Source organism: Athene noctua, chromosome 11 (genome assembly GCF_965140245.1).
Source record: "Athene noctua chromosome 11, bAthNoc1.hap1.1, whole genome shotgun sequence".
Classification (NCBI taxonomy): Eukaryota; Metazoa; Chordata; class Aves; order Strigiformes; family Strigidae; genus Athene; species Athene noctua.
This window is the reverse complement of record NC_134047.1, coordinates 11,721,113-11,741,338: the sequence shown is the minus strand read 5'-3', so window position 1 is coordinate 11,741,338 and position 20,226 is coordinate 11,721,113. Positions and strand designations below refer to the sequence as shown.

General features: G+C 43.8%; 1 protein-coding gene across 2 annotated transcripts in view; it reads left to right on the top strand.

The window, feature by feature from the left end:
- The window catches only part of LOC141964598 (ubiquitin carboxyl-terminal hydrolase 12-like), a 32,829-nt gene extending 22,906 nt beyond the window's left edge, over positions 1-9,923 (top strand). For both annotated transcript variants that reach the window (XM_074915188.1, XM_074915189.1), the window contains exons 8-9: positions 1,751-1,829; positions 6,940-9,923. In XM_074915188.1, the coding sequence (XP_074771289.1) occupies positions 1,751-1,829; positions 6,940-7,041 (181 nt within the window). In that variant the 3' untranslated portion in view covers positions 7,042-9,923. The remainder of the gene's footprint in view (positions 1-1,750; positions 1,830-6,939) is intronic.
- The last annotated feature ends 10,303 nt before the right edge of the window (positions 9,924-20,226 follow it).

Here is a 20,226-nt window from a genome sequence, read left to right as displayed (position 1 = left end):
GTTTCTTTGAGCTGTAGCAAAGTAAGAGCAGTCTTTAAAAAACCAAAACCAACAAGAACAAAAAAAAAAACCCACCCCCAACCCTACTTTCCAGGAAAGCGAAATGAAATAAAAAGAAATCTTGGAAAAACACTTACTAAAATAGAATTAAGTCACAGTTTATATTCCTACTTGCTAAACCACTGAAGGTTTTTTAGAAGCTGGTGCCACCATGTGGAATAAACTGTGTACTGCTGATTTTTAAAAATACCCTTACCCTCTTTGTTATTTTTTTGTTGTTGTTGGAGTGGCTTTAATTCTGTTTTTAAAAGCAAAGAGGAAATATTTTTAAGCACTTTTAGGCAAAAATCAGTCATGGAAGGCAAAAACATATTTATAACTGCCTTCTGGAAGCTTGAGATTTAAATTAATAAGTTATTACAGCACATAAATGTTTGAAACATCTTTGTGAGGAGCAAGACAGTATAATCAACACACTAATATTGCAGAGATTTAGTAGAAATAAAGGACATATAGTTCTAGGTGATTTCTGTTGTGGTATAGTTGTGTTATTTTTAATTTCTTTTTATTGTTTTAAGATCTCATGCATTTTCTTCTGTAGATTCTTAATTTGCTATATCTGTAACTGCACTTACATGTTTTAAACAATGGTGATTAATAATTCAGATGTATTAAATAGCTTTGCTTTTTCTTCCCAAACCTGTTGATTTATACAGGGCTTTTAGGAGTCCTGTGACTCTCCTGGTTTCAGTTCTTACTAGGAACTTACCAAAGGCTGAAGATAAACTGTATTTTATAAAATAGTTGAGTTTTCATAATTTGTTTTAACCATTTTGCCCTTATAGTTTTACTTTTCATTTAATTGCTCTAAATGAAGACGTTTCATTTTGTGACAGGTAGTCTGTATCAGTAATTCTGGAAGGACTAGAGAATTACTTTCTTTTGCCTAAAGCTGATATAAATATATGTCATTTTAAAGCCTTGTGTAGATCCAAGTAAAATCTAAAGCCGGGGAGGAAGGTAATTTTTTTATTTTCCTCACTGCGTTCCTGGACTGTTCTCTCAGAATTTGAGCTTAGTAGCTTGATAGCTCATCGTTTTCCACCCATATAGTTTATTATCTCAAACCACTACCTTTTCAGGGCAGTCCGCCTGCCTTTACTCTGCAAATCCGCATGCCTTTACTCTGCAAATCCACCTGCCTTTGAGTTAGGTCATTTTGTTGTCCCTTCCCTTCAAGGTAAGTGTTCAGGATACAGGCATTGGAATCAGACTGGGAAACTGAAACCAGAAAAGTGGGAACAGCAGTTGCAGAAAGCCTGTCTGCAGTCAGCCATAGGCTAAACCACACTGAGAATTAAAAATAAAAATCTCCTGTGCAAATAAAATCAGACGATTATTAAAATTTTTGAACAGTGGTCATAACATTCAGGAGTGATGAATACAACAAAACAGTGATTGAAATAACTGGCTTTTAATTTTGTTTTTTGAAATATATGAATGACTGTGTGAAATATTTATGAAATTCTGTATTTTGAATATATTGTATTTGGCAAGTAGCAAAGACAGAAATTTTATTTCAAGCAATTTGGCAAAGTCTAAGAACCTAAACAATGTTACGAGTAGTGTTAGACAACATTAAGAGCCAGGAAATCTAACTCTGCCAGTAATAGTTAGAATCATGTGGAGAGCAGTGATCCTGCCTTTGTAGGCACAGGAGTAATAAGTCTTCAATCCTTTTTTCTGGCAGTGGTCCAAATCGTGGACACTATATCACCATTGTGAAGAGCCATGGCTTTTGGTTGCTGTTTGATGATGACATTGTAGAGGTGGGTATGCTATTACATGGTGAGAACAAGTGTAGACAGCATCACTCTCCAGCTCTGTTTTTATGTCTGGGATTACCTTTTGCACCTCTGAAAGTATTTCAGCAAAATCTGTGCACAGAATAATTCTGAACATTCCAAAAGTAAACATTTCAAAAGTAAATGCAAAAAAACCCAAACATTTTTGTGCGTCATTGTTGTAGAAGTAGTATGGAGAAGGGCAAATGAACATGAGGATTGTGTGGGCACCTCAGACATGCAGTGGTGTACACCTGTTCAGGCTGAAATACCACAACTGTCTTATTCAAGATCTGAAATGCTCTTATTTCAGCCCACCTTTTGAGCTCCTTTTTGTGGCTAATTTGCTTTGTGCTAGTTGCATTTCATTGCTGCATTTAAGAACTTCTAACCTTTTTTTTCTGTAGGCAGTTTTCCCCAACAAATTGAAGTGTAGAAACACTGTAAGAAAAGATTTGAGAGACTGTAATAAAGTACTGAAAGTGTACAACAATGTTTGGGCTATTTGTGTTAACATTTCAACAGTCCGCTCAAGAAAATTTTTCCTTACCTTTTCTACTAACATATTTGTAAAGACTAATATCCAAAATATATATATATCCATGTATTTCAAATAATTATTAAGCAAATATCAAACAGTAGAAATACCACAGTAGCACTGCTTTTTGTAAAGATGAAAATGTACTGTTTTCCTCTGAGATCTCATGGTCAAGGTTAAGGCCTGATGCTAAGTGTCTGAATAGGTACAGCAAAATCCTTGCTTGTGTTGAAATAAAGATGATGTAATACGTGCTTCTTTTTTTTTTTTTTTTTTTTTTTTTTTTTTAAAATCTTTGCTTAGCTTTGAGCATCAGGGGTGACTTCCTGGTGATTTGGATGGCTTGTATGACTATGAACAGTTGCCATTCCCCCGTTACTGTATTTTGAGGGTTATTTTCCTCTGTTTCTGTCATGGATGAAGTACATAATTGTGTCATCTAATTTTGGAAATAGTGTTCACTTCAATATTTTTAAATGCAAATATTCACTGTCTTTTCCATCCAGGAGATAAACTTTACATTTTAGAAGTAGATGTGAAATAACCATCTTGTTCTATATTTGTTTTCTATCAGTCACTTCTATGTTGTATCTTAGCTTTTAGGTCAAAGCAGAATTTCTTTTTATCTGCAAATGCTGTTGGCACTTTTATAGATGTGCCAAAACATAGCTTTTAAATATGCACTGTCTGTTATTGGACAATAAATTCAAGGAGCTGTCACAAGTAAGCTAGAATGTAGTTCCTCTCTCTTGGAGGGATGCTTTTTTTTCCTTTAAGTTGCTTTTCTAACTTTAATCATGGCTTTCTTTTTTTAAGTTCATCTTTTACAGAGGTTATCTAAGTGCTGTAAAAATAAAGCTCTTTGATCTGAAATTTCTACTTTTTATGTCTTCCATGGTTCTTTGTTTTCACTGTCTTGATTAGTGTTAGTAGTATAGCCCTGTCCTGTAGCACTACCTCTGTCCCAGCTGTGGATCCAGAAGTTTGACTCCTTTTCCTGCTAAAAGATTCTTCCTGGCTGGCATTTGCACGTGGTGTTTGTTTTCTGTGAAATTCAGGCTTTATTTTTTCTGCTGGTGGAGGGCATGAAAATTTGCACATGAGTTTTGCACAAGCTATTTGAGATCATTGGCCCTTTCTGATGACCTGCTTTGAGGAGTGTAGCATTAAGGATTCCAGTGGGGTTTATCCCTGAGGATCTCTTCACTGACTATCCATCGTAGCTGCTCCTGCCTTGTAAGAGTATGATGAACATGAAACTTACCTCTTACCTCCCTCTGTCTAGGAAGTACCACCCTTTCTCTTTTCTCAATCTTCTAGAACTCGCCTGCATTTCTAGTGATTCAGTGATCAAGTAGAACAGGATAGTGGAGACTGCTCTTCCTTTCATGATGCTACAGGCTGCTGGAAGAAGTAGCTGCAGTTTTACTCATCTGTTCTCTCTCCCTGCTTAGTCATCAGCTCTTGAGAGTTAATTCCTTACTAGTGCTGTAGGCTATTCACTGAAAAAGTGAAGTAAAACCGCAACCACTTTTGTTAGTTCCATTTGCTTCCTAAAGAGGTTTAAATATCTACTCTGTACTTACTGTTTTCAACCTTCTTGTGACTGGCCATAAGGTGACACTACAGCAAATATATTGCTGTGTATGACATTACAGAAGTTGTCCTCAAAAATGGAGTGGCAGAAAAACCCCAAAGCCCCAAATCCTCTAAAACATGAATTCTGCATAAGTTTCTGGATTTAGGGCTAACCACAGGAGTCTTCTACTCTTCACAGAGTCTTAAGAACCTGAAAGCAGGTGGGTTGGGTTGGTTTTTTGTTTGTTTGTTTTTGAGGTTGGAGACTTAACATTCTAGGTGTGAACAGGCTTCATAACAGAACAGGTATGTATTAGTCATTCAACTTCAGAAGATGAGTCCAAACCCACTGTACCTGTATACAGATACTCAACTGAAAGAGAACACAGGAGGAAGCTTTTGCCCTTACATTTAAAAAGCTTTGTTGCATTTTTGTCAAGGGATATGAATTAATAGCTCTGAACTGTCAGTAGGAAGTAGTTTATCCTTATTACACACTAAATGTCAGAGGTGGTGAAGTCTTATTTATTTATCTATTTAGATTTGCTTGGAAGGCCAACTTCCAATTAAATTGAAGACAGATGATAATCAAACATACTACAGCATATGTAAAAAGCAACTGCGTCAAATCCAGGAGGCAAATCAGTCCAAATAATATACTGCGCCAAGCAGAATTAATTGAGAAACCTGAGTAAATGATCTCTGGCTAATTTGACATGTTGTCATTAGAGCAGCTAAGTGATACATCATAGTGACAATGTTTATCTGAAACAGAGAGGGAGAAGTGTCCATCCAGGAAGCTCTCCAGATTGAGAAAAGGGGGAGAATGTCTTTGCTTAAATATTTGTCCAGAGATTTGCAGCATTCAGTTGAATGCTATGAATGGTATGCAAGAAAAGCATTTGGTTTGAGGAACCAGAATAGTTGTCTGGAAATGAGCAAAGGATACTTAAGCTCAATTAACAGGAAGAATCATCTTAATGCCAGGTGAGGCTGCAAAATCCTAAAAATAGTTGTGAAACCATCAACTGGTTGTTACTCTAAAGCTGCAACCGGGTAAAACTTTGCTGTCCACAATATACATGGTCAACTAAGGATGGAAAGAATAGAGTCTATATGATCATCTTTCAGTTCCACTGTTTTCTGTGGATAGTGAAATTAAAGAAGGAAGTCAGTTTTGCTGTGATAAAACTAAAAATATCTGTAGGATGAATTAATCTACATCAAATGTTTGAGTTGCATTCAAAATGAGTAGTGGAAATAGACTTGATTGCATGGCAAGTTAGTTGGCACTTAAAATAAAACATGTTTGAGTTGTCTGCTAAATATATTACAAGGAATGAAGAATGTTCTTTTGCTATTTTTCTGTTAAAATGTGTATCTAACACTTTGTAGTAGACGTTATGTTAATAAATTGTGTGAAAATGCAAAAGCCCTCAATATGGTATTTCAGCTTCTCTGAAGTCCGTAAATGGAAATGAGAGAAAGACAAAATACCTTTTTGGGGTTCCCCCACCCCATTTTTTTAAAAAAACCCTCAAACTATTCAAAGGAAAACTTATGCAGCTTTGTCCTGCAATTGATTCATCTTCTGGAAACTTACTGACTTTCTTTCTTGTACTTCAAGAAGGCTGGGAAAAGGATGGCCTAAACTTGCAGTTTGTTTGGCAGTGCCACTTAGAGAAGCCAATGCTTTTGTGTTTGCTGGTGATGCTAAAGTCTGTTCAGTGAGTGATGATTTAGCACACTGCCAAATAGATTCTGTAGCTGAGGAGGCTTCTTGATGGAGTCATAGTGTGGTCCCTTTCTTTAAGATGTAAGCACAAGCTGGTCTCTGCTACTCCCTCTCACGATCAAAAGCAAGTGTTCAGTCCAGAGTCTCGTGTATTCTGAACGTTTCTTTACTTCCTCAGTGTTATTCCTTGGGGAACCTTTGAGCTAGTCTCCCTTTGGTCCTCCATAACAAATCCAGTTTACTTTAGCCTTTCGTCTCTGTGGATCCAGAGTCCTAAAGGTATTTTCAAATACTAAACCACACAGTGGAGTGCTGAGCAACACAGTCATCGGGAGTATTTTATTTCAGTGTTTCGGTCCTTGTGCTTGCTCTCCCCTGACTTGAGAATCAAATTCAGTAATGTAAAGCCAATTGTTCTCAGGAGCGGGATCAAGATTGTAGAACTTGCATCTTTAAAAGCCCTTTAAAATGCCCTACAGGCCTTGCTGGTTGGAGTATAAAATGAAAAACTGCATTTCTGCAATAGTTCACAACTTTAAATATAAGCAGACCATTTAATTCTATTAATATAGCAAAGAATTTATTTCTTTTAAAACACAAACCTTGTGGCAGTATTTCAGTAGGCATTGTACCAGCAAATCCTAAGGAAGCAAAGCTATCATAAGACCAGAAGATCATAATCAGATGAGATCCACAGATTTCATGATATAATTACCAGTAGCACTTGCAGGACTTCTCTACGTAAGAGGGTCACAAGAACTTTAAAATCTGCAGTTATTTTAGCCGAGTGTTCAAGCTGTTCAAGATGGTCCTTCTGTACTCCCAACTGTACAGAAATCTTTGCTGATCAGTGACTGCTTTTTTTCATTTACATTACAAACATATAGTCAGGAAAGTTAACACTAGACTGAATGAGAAAACAAATATAAAAATGTTGTGTACTCTTTTTAAGGGTACATTTTCATGGATCCCCTTTTTTATAGCCCAGTTTAAGAGTGCACCACTTCTGAGAGGCTTATTATTTCATCTTGATTTTCTTTTTTTTCAATAGTGAATAAGGTATTAAGTGGAAAAAATGTTTTGTTTTATTTGATTGGATTCAATGATACTGAAATATTGCTGTATTAATACTGCGTGGCTTTCCAGCATCGTCTCCAAGAACTGAAAATAATGCTTTGTCTAGGAAAGGGATTCTTAGGATGGTATTTTGACTGAGGCTAATTATAACTGTCATTGATTTTCAGAAAATTGATGCCCAGGCCATTGAAGAATTCTATGGGTTAACATCAGACATTTCCAAAAACTCAGAATCTGGATATATCCTCTTCTACCAGTCAAGAGACTAAAACAAAAAGATACATGTATACAAATGAAAGAAAAAAGGGATCAAGATATGTCCAAATGGAACATATTTATGACAGCAGAAGCAGTTCCTCATTGTTGCTGTAGGACCAGGACAGATCCAGCACAGCGAATAAAGGTTTCTCCCTGCCATTTCGTGGAGGATTAGTGCTGACTGCCGAAACAAGAAGAGCTTTTGTTCCAGTTTTCTTTCTGGGCTTTTTTTACGTGCTATCTTCCAAAATCTGTGTTACCTCTACTTGAAACCTGGCTGCTTATTTGTTCATGAACTGAAGAAGAGATTTAAAAGTAGCATTGTAGAATTTTACCATTTAATGTTGGCCTGAGGCTATACCTTGGTTTCTACCATCGTCGTTTTTCTGTATTTTAGCAGAATGATTTCAATATTCAGTGTCAGCTGAAGGCATATTTTAGGATATGAACAGCAGCTGGTTGCTGGATATTTTTGGTGACTCAGACTTGAGAAGCAGTACAAAGCTAAGACATATTGGAAATGTCAAGTCTGTAATTTTTATAAAAAAAAAAAAAAAACAGACAAAAAACTGCAGCATTGTAAATTTCCCCATTATGCATTATCTTGGGTTTAGATAACACTAACAGTACTGCTTCTTTTTATATTTTTGTTTTTACTGTTCTGTTTCTTCTTCAGAAGGTATAGAACTTTATCCGTATTCAGCCTAGTCTATTGTGCATTTTTATTTTGAAGCAGAAGTTTTGACTCATAGCCACATTGCTGCAAATTTAAGGGGAGCAGAAAAGCAGTTACCTTTTGAAGAATATTTCTGGCAACCAGTTGCTGTAGAAAGTTTGAAGTTACAGCATTTCTTGGAGCTATTGTGTAAACCAAAAGTGCCCTCATTCTGAAACAGGATCTGTTCAACGTTTCATTCAATACATAGTAAACTGATGCAACTAGCGTTTTGAATCTATGCTAATACACAGAAACAGCACTAATTGTGAAGGGTTAACCAAGGGAAGCATTATTTATGTAACTAATCCAGTTGTTCTTAGTCTTCAAGATAATGTAAGAAGGAAAACAAACCAACCAACCCAGACATCACCTTGCTAAGTGTTCCTCACCATCTGTTGGTAATGTTTGTAGTGATCTGGGAATCGTAACTCCCGCCTAAAAATGCTTCTGATTGTTTTACCTCTATAGGCCTTGCTTAACAGGGGAAATTGTTAGTCTTTTAAAGACTGAAACGAAGTAATTATCCGTTACGTGTGTATATATTATAATCTCAAGGATAACTAGAAAGAAAAGACTGAGGAAGTTTGTAAGAAATCTCAGAAAATCTTCTGTAATTTTCTTTTTGAAAAGTCCTGTTGCCGTGCCAAAGCTTGTCACAGCTGGCTCTAAACTACCAGTGGAAATGAGTATTCTCCTTTCTTCATCTTGTTAGGTAACACAAGAGCTGTCCTCTGTGTGGTTGTTCCCAGCACAGCCGTTCGTGGTATATACCAGTAATTGTTGTTCTTGAGGACATTAACTTATGCAATTCTGTGGTGTGTACAGGATATAAAATATTTTACCAAAATATCGTCCTCAGGTAAACATCATCTCACGAACAGTTTCTTGTGGTGGCTGTATGTATCTGTTTCTTCTTACCATGACCAGAAACTTAATGTTAGCAATTAACTCCTGTCTTCAAAATGCAAATTAATCATTACCACTGTATTACACCTGGGTACAGGTTCCATTCTCCTGGCACATCTCCTCTTCCAGAAGATAAAATATGGACATTGGGTTTTTTAATTATTTTTTATTATACGGAGTACTGTCATTTTAAGAGACATATTCAATAACAACAAACCTTGTCATCTTGTTCCTATTGTGTGAAAATTGTTCCTGGCTAAGAGTCTTCTCCCCTTGTTCACACACAAGCTGTGAGTCCTTTCCTGGTGGCACTACCAGAAGACTGTCATCACTAATTCTTGCAAAAAATGAAAAAAAAAGAGAGCACTGAGTTAAAAATAATCTTAAACAGTAAATACAAAAGTTAATGTAGTACACTAGACATGTATTTTGTATATCTGGTGATACATTTTTACAAATAAAATACCTGACTGAGAGATAATATTGAAAGATATATACTATAGATTAAAAACTGTTAAAAGTGCACTTTTGCTACAGATTTATAAGGAGACTAAAAGGAATTAAATTGGAAGAGAATGGTGTGATGTTACTTCTGTATAATAAATGACCCCACCTGTCTCCAATAAAGGTCATGTATGATCAAATGCACATGGCCCAAATGCTTTTCCTTCAATTTCAACCCAAGGCAGAAATAAAAGTAATTGGTTAGTTGCTTGCTCTCCTTAGCTTCTCCCTCCATGCTGGCTGGCTGAGGGATTGTGACCCCTCTGTATTTGCATGCATATAACCTGTGCATAAGGGGTTGAAACCGAGAGAAATGAGTAATTCAGTGTCATAGATTGTAAGTGGTGTGCTGGTAAACTGAGGAGAGGTTACCCAGGGCCTTTTCCCCTGACACTCAGCCCACTGCTGGTATTCCTTGATCTCTTCCATCATCCCCTGTAGCTCTGCCGTTGCCTTTCTCTGTGATTTCTTTTTCTTTCTCCTTCTTTTACCCCTTGCTGTCGGACTCTGTAAGACTTTGTTGCAAATATTATCCGACTGATCTAGAACACAGACATTTAAAAGCAAAAATAGTACCATATGCTTGGAGCTTTGCAGGTTCATTGCAGGACAGGTCTTCATTTCTGTGTGGTTCACTGGAGTTCACTTCTGTATGGAGAAAAATTGATCAAAGGCTGCTCCTGTGAGTAGGAATTCATGGGACTAGGTCAGAACACATTTGAAGCAAATGAGATTCAAAAATGACAGCTGCTCTGTAAAAACACGTATTAAATCCAAAATACTCTCTGGTCCTTGTCCTGCTGGGTCACACATTAGCAATAAATAAATAGAGCTAATTTTAACTCTAGTGAATGTGAGTTTGACTTTCAGTCACTTTAGAAAGTATTACCCAGAATTAATTTTGTTGAGGGCAAACAATTAAGATCAGAATGTCTGAAAGCAATGTGGTTTTAGCTTTGAATACCAGTAAGGCAGGATTGATATTAGGATTTGGGGGCTGGTCTTGTCATTTCACGTCTTCTCCAGAATTTAGCACTGGCGTCGGGGTGCAGACCATCCCATGATTATTCTTTGTCTCTTCTAATCGCCAGTTGAAGCAAAATGCACCTGTGTTAATATTTTGCTTCACGTTCAGCAGATCATACAGTTCCTTTGTGAAGAGGCTCTGCATTAAAGACTTCAGAAATGGAGGTTGTTTATGAATTGGTGTTTGTGCTTGGCATGTTCTAGTTACCAGCAGGAGCTTTTAAAGTCACCATGCCAGCTCAGTTTAGGGTATGTTTAAAACAAATCATATTTGATTGGTACAAAAAGGAAAATAGACTAACAAAGGTCCCTGAGACAAGTAAAACCTTCCCATTGTAGTCTTCGGCATTCATCAAAAGGAAACAATCTCCTGAAATAATTGATTCTTAACATGTAAAGTCCTGCTAGCATTTGCTGTTGTTGCACTAATTAACCTTCAGGCTACTTCTGTCTGCTTCCCTCTCGCTCCTGCAAAATCAGTCTTATCCACAGAGTTTGTTTCCACCTACCCAGCAGCAGCCAGCTGGGCGGGCTAGGGTGTCTGTAAGTGATAGCTCAGAGTACATAAGGTTAAAAATGAAGCAGTATTGGTGGGATAGCCTGAGTGTCATCTTGTCCTTTTGTTCTGAAGACAGCCCTTTATGAAGGGAAATGGTTTGGTCCTTTCTACTATCTGGCTGTTCATTTTAACTAGCTTGCCTTTGTGTCAGCACATGTTTGGAGGGGATGCGTGCCGGCTCTGTCGCATCTGGGAAGCTGCGCTTGAGTTAAAGCAGAACTGAGCAGCCCTAGGCCAGGGTGAGGGTCTTGCTGCTAGAGGTTGTAGATACAACACAGCCTGTAGCAGCGTTGGACCTGATGCTGTGGACTGCAGAGCGTTGTGGTCCCAGGCAGCCTGAGCTCCTGCCTCTGGTCAGGCTGTTGTATGAACCTGTTGAAGCGTGCGCAGTCTTTCTGCCCTGCACCTGCAGGAGGCAGAAAGCCCTGAAAGGGAAGGGTGAATTACACAGTGGCAGTGCGTTATTTGAGTTGCTAATAATGAGCACATTTAGTGGTTGTCGGTTGTTTTAAAAGCTCCTTAATACGAATAAACACAAACCACTGCAGTGGTTATCAGCACTTCAGCAATGTACTTACTGTTTTCCCCCTTTGTCTTTATCAATACAGTACAGTCTTCTGGATTTTTGTCCAGAAACTACTAAAAACTGCATAAGATTATGAAAGTCTTGACTTTAGGACCTTGCAGTAGGAGAACTGGTTACCTCCTGCAAAGATTTTTCTTGACAAGAAAGTGTAATGAGATCAGCTGGGCCTGGAGAGGTGGAACATGGCACTTGAGGAGGTGAGAGGTGGCCAGTTTCCTGTTGAGGTCCCCAAAAGGCAAGGGGTGACAGAGGGAGCAGCAGAATTGCCGAGCACCGTTTGGAGACTGGTGTGTTAGCGGCATCCTGAAGGAGAGGAAGAGTGAGCTGCCAGCAAGGGAGAGCATGAGGCTGCTGCACTGCATTGATGTGGAACTTGCCAGTTCTGGATGAAAAGAGTCTCCAGCAGCTGGGGTTGGTAACTCGACCCTTCTTCAGGGCACCTCATGTTTGTCTGGGGAGGTGAATCTGGAACATGGGAGATGATGTGTGCAGGAACAGATGCTCTCTGAGACCCACGTGGCATGATGGAGGCCGGACCCATGGGCCAGTGTCAGCTTGGGCAGGGAGTGAAGCCTGGAAATAGAGGGTGGCTTAGAAACCCCAAGGAGTTGGACCTGAAGGGCAAAGCTAAGAAAGGATGTATGAAGGCCTTAAAATATCAGAGCCCCCAAAGTATTACTCTAGATACATTGGCCCAGATTTATTGAGGGCAAAATGCTTTTGGTGCCATGATGCTGAGAAGTGTCCTCTGCACCTGGATCCAGCCCCAGGGAGCTGCACCAAAGCTGGGGCATGCAGTGGAGGCACAGATTACACAGCCATTTGTGTAGAAAATTCAGATAGTCCCAACCGGGTCTTCCCTGGTGATTTCTAAATCACAGGCAATGTTCAAGAGAAAGTCTGCAAAGGAAAGGGAGAAAGGGCTCAGACCTGTGTTTGGACTTGGGAACATCCCCAGATCTACCCAGAGTTCATTTCCTTTTCAATACGGTTTTTATCTGGAGTGTAGCTGCTTTAGCAAAATATATTGTGTGAGGAATATAGAGGTGGAAAGAGACATTTACTTGGCTTTAGGGCCTGGACTTAGAAGGGACAAGCTAACAGGAGCTCCAGCTGACCAGCTAGAGTGAACCTCAGACTGCAACTGAACCACCAGACCACAGCCATGACCAGCACAAATGCAGCTGAAGCTATTTCTTCTGTCTAGCCCTACGTGTAGACACAAAAGAAAATAGCAGGTGGTTTTCAGCAGGACCTAAATAACTTTTTAATTAAGTATCCTAATTAGCACTCTATTAGTGTATTTGTTTCCTTCCCTGAGAAGCAGTTTGCTTCCACTGCAACAAGTCACTGCAGAGCTGTAAAGCAGAAAGCAGGGACTGTGCCGTGAAGAAACAGAGGGAGGGATGGCCTGAAAGAAGAGAAATTGTATCTGGAAGCTTGGCTATTTGGGGCTGTCTGTAGTTGGGAGCCGGGGGTTGGTATCTCAGAGGTTTTTGTGTGATAGACCCTTGTCAAAGTCAGCAGGAAAGGTGTATTTGGCCAGGAGCTTCACACTGGCATCAGCACAGATTTCAGACCTTGTGAGATCTCCTTGTCTTGACTCATCTGCACGCCCTACATTTTGGGTCTGTTGTTCCTTTTCCTTTTAGCCATGGGAAATTTGAAATATGCTTGATATTTTGAAAGCATCAGGTCTGCAGCAGTGTCTTTGAAGGTCTTGGGGACTCTGTGTGTTCAGGGGGCTGTGGCAGGTGGAAAGTCTCATCTCAGCAGCACGTCTCTGCATCATGGACAGTCCCTGGGTGGTGAAACCCATGTGGGTGGATGTTTGGCTGTAACTGGGACAGCATCAAGTTGCTACGTGTTTTGCAAGTCCAAGCCACATCTGTAGGCACCCCTTTCCCATCACTTGGACAGGCTGAGGTAAAATACATCAGTGCCAAAAGATTGCTCCATTATGAAACTTCTCCAGATCCCTTTGCTTCTGCCCTTGCACCAGCAAACCCTCAGCTCCTCCCCATCAAGGGTGCAGTGAACTGCATGAGAGAGAACGTGGTGGTGATGGAGAAAAAGTGTTATTCTTGGCAATCCCTTCCAAGTCCTCTTTTAATTATTTTTTTTTTTTATGTTAAACTGTTCATTTTCAGATTTTGAGTCACAATATTTCTCCAAGTGAAAGGCCACGAGTTTGGAAAAAATCCAGTTTATTCCTTCAAAATTCTTTGCCATCACTTCAGTATAAGTGAGCCAAATCACGTTGGTACCTGCTGCTGATGTGGATGGAGGAACATCCCTGAGACCTCCATGTCCCCATGCTGAGGGCACTCACTGGCATCTTTCAAAGCCTCCTGCCAGGCACTTGGGGTGTCCCCTGAAATGTGGGGACAAGTATGAGGTGGTCAGGATCAGACAGTGAGTCTTCAGACCAGGAAGGGGCATTAAAGGATGTCTGAAGCCACTAAACAGGGTGAAACAGAAGTATTTTCATTAACTTGTACCTAAGGTACAGTTAAGTGAAGAGCTGAAAGAAGATTTTACCCTTATTTGCCTGGTTTCTTATGGGTGGTATAAAACTGAATATAAACCTAGGTGTAAATTTTCAGGGCCTCTTAGTTTCTTGAGCCTCAGACCCAGCAGAAAGGGCAAAAGCTTTGGTTTTGCCAAATTTTCCCATTCATCCCCCAACAGGAAGATGTTACTGGATTTGGGAAAACCAGTTTCTCCACGCTGTTTCTCCACAGTTTGTGGAGTGCTTCAACAGCAATGACTCGGGGACAGGATTCCCGTGAGAGCTGTCAACCAACTTTATCTTCTTCTAAAAATATCACACAACAAAACATAAAACCTCTGCAAAATAACCCATCTGAAAGAGTGGGATCCAATTTTGGGCTCTCCGGAGGCCGCAGCTGGGCTCTCGGCTGCAGTGCAGGCTGTGAGTCGCAGCTAAAGGGTGGTAATTAGAGCGGTGCTGCCTTCGTCCCAGGGAGAGGCATCCTTCCTCGAAGCAAGGCTGGCGAGGAGATGAGCTTCGAGAAACCTGCTGTGTTAAAAGGGCTTTGCTGGGAGGGAGTGCAAACGAGAGCATCCTCTGCAGCACCACGTGTAGGTGCAAGCCATAGGGGAAACAGGAAGGGAAAAATAGGAGGTTGTGAGGAAGGTGGCCTGACTTTTTGTTATGATTGTGTCCCTGCAGAGCAGCTGTGGTTACGAGCATCTTGGTGACTCCCACCACACCAGCCATGGCTCTGAGCATCCTTGTGCTGGGAGGAGCTGCAGGGCCACCCAGTGTGACTCTCCTCAGCCGCTGTCAAAGTTTATTCTGCTCTCTGGGACTGCAAAGTGGCCCCTGAAGTTTTTTTTTTTTTCTTCCCAGGGAGGAAAAAAAAAATTAATTTCCCTCTCCTCCTTCCCCGAGCGTGTTTAATCATTTGCCAGTTAGTCATATTCCTAAGAAAAGCAAACGTTGCATGATGGTGAGTGACAGCTTCTGAAGAACTGGCACTAATTATATCTCGGCACTGAAAAAAATAACATGCCGGGCTGGCAAATCTTGCTGGAAGGGAGCTGGCTCTCCTCCAAGCGCTCGTGTGAGCGGCTGAGATGCCCCCAAATCACCTAACAGCCACTCTCCTGGCCCACGGACCCCTTCTCCATCTCTCTGCTGTAGGTTTAGGGATGGTTAACACCATCCTGCTTTGGATTTTATCCCATCCTTTTCCACGCTGATTTTCCTCCGAGCCCAGTGGGAAGCATTTAGGGAGATCTCCCTTCGACTTGTGTGTCTTTGATGGATTCAAACTGCCGCTCGCCCCCTCGGCAGCCAACGCTCCCCAAGTTGGCACCGTCAGCTGCTGCCTTCCCCAGCGCTGCTTGAGCGGCATCGCCTCTTCCTCGGGTGCTGGGAGAAGTTGGGCATTTTTTTTTTCTCCTGTTGCCCTCACTGCAGTGTTACTCGGGGCTCACTCAAAAGATGTCAGCAGCTGCTGTGGAGCTGCAGATGAGTCAGGAGCAGGAGATGGAGGGATGAGACGGATGGTCTGGCTGAGGGATGTTCAGCCAGCTCTTATTGTGTATTAACTCTATTTATCCTGATGAGTGGGTTTTTTACCTTGCTGGGGCATCTGCGGCAGCCAAAATGCCCTGTTTTGGGGACTGTTCTCCTAAGACATTTCCTCCTGTCCCCCATGGCTGGCAGGGACTAGGGGCCAACAACCATCTCACTGCAGGACACAGGGAAGATGAAGACTTGGCACCAGGACTGTGTCACACTTGATGTGCTGCTGTGGATACCAGGGTCATGCTCACCTTGAAAGGTTTTGAGGACGAAAATACTGTAATTCAAGGGAAAAATATGCCTCTTGTTTTGCCTCGTCATAAGTGCAGTGGCAGGGAGGAAGGTGCTCACACATGGCCTGGTGGTGGGATGCCTTGGGGTGCCTCTGCTGTGACTGCCAGACCAGCACAGGCACGGGCCTGAGCTGCCAGGTGGGTGTCCAGCCAGTGAGGGATGGCTCCAAATCTGAAACAACCGCAAAGGGCTGAGCCAAGCTTCTGTGATGAGGCTCCTGCCGTGCCCTTCCATGGGTGCTCTGCAAACAAACCCTTGCTGCCATCCACTTCCCCTTCCCTTCCACACTTGCTCAAGGTTAGAGCTGAGGCACCAGTTAGTGCCACAGCATCCATCTAGCATCCAGACTGTGCACCAAGTAACAGCTCTGACCCTGGTCAGGGCATTCACCTCCCTATTTCCAGTTAAATAGAGACAGGCGATCCAAACAGTCTGTGCCTTGGGGCAAAACCCCCTATATTTCTCTAAATGTGCAGTGAGCCAGGGCTGGGAGTCTGGTCCCCAACCCCCGTGAAGCACCTGTGACCACAGGAGGGTGCAGGATGCTCCCCAGAGGGCACAGGATGCTCCCAAGGACCAGGATCAGGGCTGGGTTTATTTTTCCCAGTGTATCAGCAGTGGTTTTCCTGGATGGGTTTTGTTTTCTTAAAAAGCCAAGGAGCTAAAAATAGCCCTCTGCTCGCTCACCCGCGGTATCCCGGCGTGAAGCCGGCGCAGGCTGTGTGCGGAGCCGACCTTCAGAGCCGCAGCTCCCGCAGCAGGAGCACGGCTGCCTCCTGCTTCCACCTCTGTGAGCTGCCTCCTGTGCTTGGCTATTTAAAGAAGCTATTTTGCCTCTTGTGTGTCTCAAGAAACACCTGATGGGGAAAGCAGAGGGATTTTTTCCTTGCTGAAATAGCCACCTGGCCACAGATTATCCCAAGCTCGGCAGTTTTGGATCAGATTTAATTACGCACTGGGCTGTAATGACCATTCAGTTGCATGGGGATATAGCACCTCCCCCTCCCCACAGATAGGGAGGATGTGGGCACGGCTGTCCCCTCTGGGATCATGGGCCTTGGGGGTTTAGGGGTCCAGAAAAACAGGCTTTGAGAGTCAGGGACTCAGTGAGGCAGGATCTGGGGGGTTAGGATTTGGAAGCCAGAGACTCAACAAGGCAGGATTTGGGATGCAGGGAACTAACAGGGCAGGATTTGGGGGACTCAGCCTGGCAGTGAGATCTGGGGACAGATACCCCATGAAGCAGATAGGGAACTGCTGATCCCTTCTCAAAGGACAGAGGGTTGGGTTCTCCAGGGTCTTTTCGCCACAGCAGCCCTCCTGGCCCTGGGAAGAGCAGGATCTGCTGCGGTGGAGCAAAGACACAGGAGCAGCACTGCACCGGGCTGGGTTAAGGGGATTCACTTATATCCTCCCTGAGGCATCTGAAACATTGCAGGGGAATTGTGTGTATCACTAAGGCACATAATAGTGCACAAAACTTAAAAATGACCTTGACACTGGTTTCTGCAGTTGAGACAGCAGGTAGCTGCTCTGGCATGTGGCCACCCTGCAATGCCCAGTGTGGGCTTCATGAGGACAAACCCCACTGGAGCTGCCGGCACCGGGTGCTGGGTGCTGCGAGGTGCCCGGTGCTGCTGCCTGTGGCTCTGCAGCTTGCCCCCAGCCCTTGCTCTCCGCTGTCATCTCTGCAGCAGTTTTCACCTGTGTAAACTGCCTGGAAAAAAGTAAATAGTGGGCTCCAGGCTGCTGCACAGCTGTGACCTCAGCTGAGCTTCTTCCTGTCTTCTTAATACCTCCTGATTCTTTCTGCTGGGTCAGAGGCAGCAAGTGTGGGATGAAAGGGGTGTCTCCCCACAAAGGGGATGTCCCAGGTTTGCCCCTTGTACCCCTATCACTTGGTGCAGGTGGTATGGGTGACCCTTGTGCAGGCCTGGGCATTGTGGGCAGGGACAGCCAGACCCAGCTCCCCTCTGAGCCCTGGAGCGAGCGGAGCAGCACCCATCCCTGCTCCCAGGCACTCGCAGCCGTATCGCACCAGCAGCACCACTGGGTCCCCAAGGCACGGAGCCACGCGTGAGTCACGCTGCAGCTCAGCACATGCTGCCGTCCCCATCAGCCTGTTTGCAAACAAACAGAGAGGCTGAGAGCTGCTGCTTGGGAAGCAGCACGACGGGACCCAGCAAGGGTGGGGGCCCCAGCAAGGCCCTGCGGTGACTGTGCAGGGTTTGGGGTCTCTGCCCACAGCCAGACCCTGTGCCACCATGGACTGATGTGCTGAGGACAGCAGCAAAATGTGGGGGACTGCACTGATCCCTGTGTTGTACCCAGGGGTGACATGGGTCGGGCAGAGAGGGCTGGAGCACTTGATGTGCAGAGCCACATTGCTGTGCCCGTGAGGCCATGGCTTTACCAAATGTGGGGTTTTCACCTGTTGCATCTCCTCTAGTGACAGCTGCTCCCCCCGATGTCCCTGTCCCTGGAGCTGCTCTGGGACCAGCTATGTTAAAGGTTTTCTTGCGTGGAGGGAAGCTGTGGGACCCAGAAGACTTGTGGCAAGCGGTCAATGGAGTGGAGGGGGCAGTGGCCCAGTAATTCCCCTTCCAAGGGCATGCTGTTGCCCAAAATGTTTGGGGAGCTTGTGGGGTCAGGCTTGATGGGGCCACAGCTGCTTAGAGAGCACAGAGATGGTGGGAGAGAGACTTCCCCAGAGCTGTCAATGTAACTGTGGCATCAGAGCACCCAAAAACATGCTCTTCTGCAATGTCTCGAGCGTTGCCTGTCCAAGAGGCAACAGGCTGGCTGGTACCCAGGAGGTTCTGGTCTCCTGCAGTACCATCCTCCTTTTATCTTTCCCATCTTTTATTTTTCATGGTGGGATTTGTGAAGGGGAAAGAATGCTCCTTTCTGAAACCTAGCACTGCTCGGAGGCCATTAAGGAGCTCTTCAAACCCCACTCATGTGGGAGAGAACAAGTACAAACCTTTTTGGAGAGTATGTCTAAAGGCTGGAGGTTTCTCCCCACTCTTCTTCCCACCATAAAGAGGCACCAAATTATCTTGATTTGGAGGAAGAAGTGTGAGCGGGCAAGCTGCATCGCCGGCAGGAGCAGTGGAGCTAAATATAGCCCATTTACACAAAACGAGAGCATTGCGGTGAAACGACATTGATGGTCGTAATTAGCGGTTCCCTAATGAAGAGCTGGGAAAGCAGGGGTGTCCCAGGGGAGAGTGGCGCCTCTACTGATCATCATGCAGATGGTGGCTGTTTTGGCAGCAGTGAGGGTCTGCAAGGATGGAGCTGGCAGAAATCCCCACCATGTCCCCTGTAGAAGTGGCCAGGAGCCTCCTCTGGGATCAAAGCAGGGAATAAATCCCCCAGTGTGGCACAGGAGAGAAGAAGATGGAGCGAAGGGCAAAGAGACCGAGCAGGCAACCCTGGGAGGTGCCCACCCGACTGTGAGGTTGTGATGCCCCAAGGCAATGAAACTGAGCAGGGAGAAAGGCTGGCAAACACCTGGCCGGGAGGACATGGGTCCCTACGAACTTGGTGGCTGGTCTCAGTGACCCAGTGGCCTCATTTCCAAAGGTGACAAACAGCTGCAGCTCCCCCAGTGCTGCCAATATCTCACCTCTTCAAATCAGGGCCCTGGCTGTGATGCAAAGGGATCAGTCTTGGCATTCCCAGGAGCCACATGCTTTCCTAGGATATAGAGAAACAGCTTAAGGAGGGATGGGTATTCAATAAGTTGGTGGCGGGGAGCTCATCAGCGTCTCCTTCCATCACCCTAAAGCCACTGCAGCCCCTGCACCTCCTGGTTTCCCCATGGTACCCAAGCCTAACATTAAGCACCACACTCATCCATATCCCACCCTGGTCCCCACCACCTCTCAGCTCTGTGATGTCCCCAGACTCAAGCTTGTCCCATGCTCAGAGACCTGCCTGGGTATCCCTGCAGCTCCAAGACTGGGGAAAGAACCCAGCATATCAAACTCTGTCAAAAAAAGTGAGTGAAGGGGAGTTTGGCCTGGTATTGTCTGGAGTTGTGTTTTCTCCATCACAAGCAGTGATTAGGGTAATGAAGGGATCCTCTCCCCTCTGCTACCATCCCTATAGCAACCAGCAGCCTCTTCCCATTAAACAAGTGACTCATCAAACACGATTACACTGATATCAGGGAAGATGATTGTGACTTCTAGCTCTGACAAGGGAGCTGACCTTTCAGGAGAAAAAAAAAAAATAAATAAGGGAAATAGCTCAAAACTGGATGGGAATGTGCAGTTCCGTGTCTCATCCTCCCCATGTGTCCCGCTGTTCTTGCCCTGCTTGGGGACTCCCAGGTGGTAAATAAAGGCAGATCAGATGCAAACAGCCTCTGCGCTGTGAAGTGTAAATCCCCCGCTGCTCCGTGCCGGTGGTGGGAGGCAGGATCTGCAGTGGGCAGCCAGCCAGCACCGATGCCAGCACTCCCTGAGGTGTGCATGACCTCTGTCCTGGAGTGACGTGGCCCTGGGACCAGGCATGACGTCTGCCATGCACCCTGCTT